The 3,763-nt window shown below is 49.5% G+C and overlaps 1 protein-coding gene across 1 annotated transcript; it reads left to right on the forward strand.

The window, feature by feature from the left end:
- The first annotated feature begins 1,459 nt into the window (after positions 1-1,459).
- Positions 1,460-2,454, forward strand: LOC116893593 (PRELI domain-containing protein 1, mitochondrial-like). The gene is made up of 2 exons (XM_032895292.1): positions 1,460-2,011; positions 2,045-2,454. The coding sequence occupies exons 1-2, from the start codon at positions 1,501-1,503 to the stop codon at positions 2,158-2,160; spliced, it is 627 nt and encodes a 208-aa protein (XP_032751183.1). The 5' UTR covers positions 1,460-1,500; the 3' UTR covers positions 2,161-2,454.
- Positions 2,455-3,763: the final 1,309 nt, after the last annotated feature.

Consider the following 3,763-nt stretch of genomic DNA (forward strand, 5'->3'; position numbering starts at 1 on the left):
TTCCCACCCAGGCTGTCACAACCGACGTGTGTGTGTGTGTGTGTGTGTGTGTGCGCGTGTGTGTATGAGTGGAAATGTCTGATTTGTCTGGGGCTCACAGGTGAAAGGATGTTTGGATATATCAGACACGTGAAAGGACGCATGAGAGTGTGTAAATATGACCTCAGACAGTGGAGAAGAGCACTGAGCCTTGGTTTAACTTGCTCTGCCTTGCTATTCTTCACCAACCACACGCATGTATTGCATAGCGTTGTTGAGCTCCACTTGTGGTAACGCCACCATTGAGAGAAACTCGACAAAGACTGCTCCTGAGGTTCCTGCAATGGCCTGCCCCTTGCTTCAGCAACCTCACCTCAGGCTGGTTGGCAAACCTGGTGGTTTCTTCAGGAGTGAACTGCAGCTGCTGGTTCATATGTGGTGTCTGCCTGACGAGAGGACTGATTGTAGCTACTGATTCACACTTGGTGTTTGTTACGGACTGAACTCCTGACAAAGAAGACTGAACTCTGCCCCAAAGAACTGTTGCTGAGCAGGTCCACTCCCCGTATCCTAGTAGTTTTTCTCTTCTGCTACCTTTGGTAGGTGGCGGGCCAGAGGAGAGGTTTAAACATTTATTAAATAGACTGCAAAAAATGTATGCCTATGCATATATGTTGGTTTTCTGGGTTACCTGGAATGATTGGTCAAATAGAGACACTGAAGGGTGAATTTAGGTTCTCAAGCAGTGGGAGAATCAGCCTCTCAAGAACTGAACATCTGTCGGGGATGTTTTTGCTGATTTCTGTACTCAAAACTCTGGTTAGAGTGTGGATTTTGTCCTGGTCATTATTATAAAGCACTCTTGACTCAGTATTTTGTAAAACATTGTTCCTCACCATCTTCTCATTAATCAATAAAGAGATCTTCAGCCTAGCACTGGGCAGGAGAGAAAAAGGTGGGACTTCGGCACCCAGAGAGCCCAAGAGAGGGTCTCTGGTGAGACCCAGGTCATCGATTGAAGACGGAGGCCAGGGTGAGACCTAGAAGGCAGGTAACAGGCCAGTGACTGGGAAGTAGCTGGGTTACAGCAGCTGAGTATCTGCCTGCTGTAGTATAGGAGCTTATTAATAGGGAGGGCCCCAGGTCATTATTTGGGAACAAAGGCAGGTACAGAAGGGCCCTTACTTTACAAACCCCACCCCTTTTGGCAGAGCTTCTTTATTGCTGCACAAAAACCTTTCACAAGTCAATCTCTGCATAACAAAACTTTTCATCTGATCTAGGGGTTGTCTTGAAAGAACCATGCAATTCTCAGCCCTAAGAGACTTCCTGTTTTGCCAAGCACGTCTGAGACTAAGTTATGCAAAAGACTCTGAGAACCCGCCAAAATCTCAGAGAACTGTCACTATCAAAGGCTACTTCGCCTAGCGGGCGTGCGCCTTGCCACGTGCCCCCCCGCCCCGACCCCCGGGCTCTTCACCCTGATGCTGCACCGGTGCTGAGCCCGCCCGGGTCGGGACGATGGTGAAGTATTTCCTGGGCCAGAGCATGCTCCGAAGTTCCTGGGACCAAGTGTTCGCTGCCTTCTGGCAACGGTACCCGAATCCCTATAGCAAACATGTCTTAACCGAAGACATAGTGCACCGGGAGGTGACCCCTGACCAGAAGCTTCTGTCCCGGACACTCCTGACCAAGACCAAGAGGATGCCACGTTGGGCAGAGCGACTGTTTCCCGCCAACATTGCTCACTCAGTGTACATCCTGGAGGACTCGGTTGTGGACCCACAGAACCAGACCATGATCACTTTCACTTGGAACATCAACCACGCCCGGCTGATGGCGGTGGAGGAACGTTGTGTTTACTGTGTGAACTCTGACAATAGCGGCTGGACCGAAATCCATTGGGAGGCCTGGGTCTCCTCTAGCTTATTTGGCGTCTCCAGAGCTGTCCAGGAATTTGGTCTTGCCCGGTTCAAAAGCAATTTGACCAAGACAATGAAGGGCTTTGAATACATCCTGGCCAAGCTACAAGGTGAGGCCCCTTCAAAAACACTTGTTGAGACAGCCAAGGAGGCCAAAGAGAAAGCAAAGGAGACCACACTGGCAGCTACAGAGAAGGCCAAGGACCTGGCCAACAAGGCTGCCACCCAGCAGCAGCAGCAGCAGCAGCAGCTACTATAGCCTCCTTCCTCTCCCTCCTCCCCCATGTACTTGATTATTAAAGATGAACCTGCAGCCCTCTCTGCTGTCTGGGGTGGTGGGTCAGGGCGCTGTCCTAGTCAGCATCTGCACCACGCCCAGCTCTGTCTGCTGGGCCGATCGAGGGGTGCAGTGACTTGCCCAAGGTCACAGCAGTGCAATAGACTGTACGCTCCACGAGGGCAGGGCTCCCCGTGTCCTCTGCTGGGTCCCACGCCCCCTGAACAATATTTAGCACATAACAGGCACTCAATAAACACATGATTTGACTGCCCCCCCCCAAAAAAAGGCTACTTCGATTGTTCTGGAATTCATGCCTTCATGCCAGATACAGTGGTTCTACTAAAATCCTGCTACACACACACACACACACACACACACACACACACACACACACACACACACACTCACACACACACACACACACACACACACACACTGTTATTTATACAGCATATGGGGTGTTCTTTAAAATTATTTTAAAAGTACATCTATATGTATGTATCTATGTTTAAGTACGTGCCCGTGAGTGCAAGTGCTGGCAGAGGCCAGAAGGGGCGCTAGATCCCCTGGAGCTGGAGTTAAAGGCAGTTGCAAGCCACCCAACATGGATGCTGTGAACTGAATTTAGTCCCTCTACAAGAGCAGTACATGCTCATAACCACGGAGACATCTCTCCAGCCTTCAGATTCGAGTTTTTAAGTGACATTCTGCAATGAAAGGACACAGCATTCCTTTGAGAAATGGAGTCTGAGTCCACAGCAGGGAGAGGAGAAGGGCTTGGAGCATCTTATAGCATCAGAAGTAAGGACAAAGCAGACACACAGTGGAGCATGTCACAGGGTCACAGGGTCACGGGAACATTCCCCCTGGCCTAAAGTAGAACATTCTGAGCAGGAAAATAAATAATGTAGTGTTGAATTATAGCCCAGAGGATAAAATACATATACATGAGTTCACGAGGGTATAAATAAATCATCTCGAGTGTGAATAAATGGGGCAGAGGGACTAATCTTTCCCATAGAATTGCAAAAACCTATGCATTTTCCTTTGCAGAAAGGAGAAGTTTGTTTCAAAAGATCTGTTTGTTTTTGTTTGAGATGGGCTCTCTCTGTGTAGCCCTGGATGGCCTGGCACTCACTATATAGACCAGGGTGGCCTCAAACTCAGAGATCTGCTTGCCTCAGCCTTCCAAGTGATGGGAAAGGTGTGCACTAAGACTTATTTTATTTCAAATTGTCTGTACGTGTGTGTGCGCGTGTGCGTGCGTGCGTGTGTGTGTGTGTGTGTGTGTGTGTGTGTGTGTGCGCACACGCATGCGCACGCCATAGCACGTGTGTAGAGGTCAGAAGACAACTTGCCAGAGTTGTTTTGGTTTGGTTTTCCCCCCTTATTCCACGTGGGCCCCAGGTTCTGAGCTCCAGGCATCCCGCTCGCTGGTCACCTCACAGGCCCCCTACCCTGAGTCTTTTTTTTTTTTTTTTTTTTTTTTCGGAGCTGGGGACCGAATTTTAGGGCCTTGCGCTTCCCTAGGCAAGCGCTCTTTTGAGCTAAATCCCCAACCCCTACCCTGAGTCTTAAACGA

Source organism: Rattus rattus, chromosome 2, assembly GCF_011064425.1.
Source record: "Rattus rattus isolate New Zealand chromosome 2, Rrattus_CSIRO_v1, whole genome shotgun sequence".
Taxonomy (NCBI): Eukaryota; Metazoa; Chordata; class Mammalia; order Rodentia; family Muridae; genus Rattus; species Rattus rattus.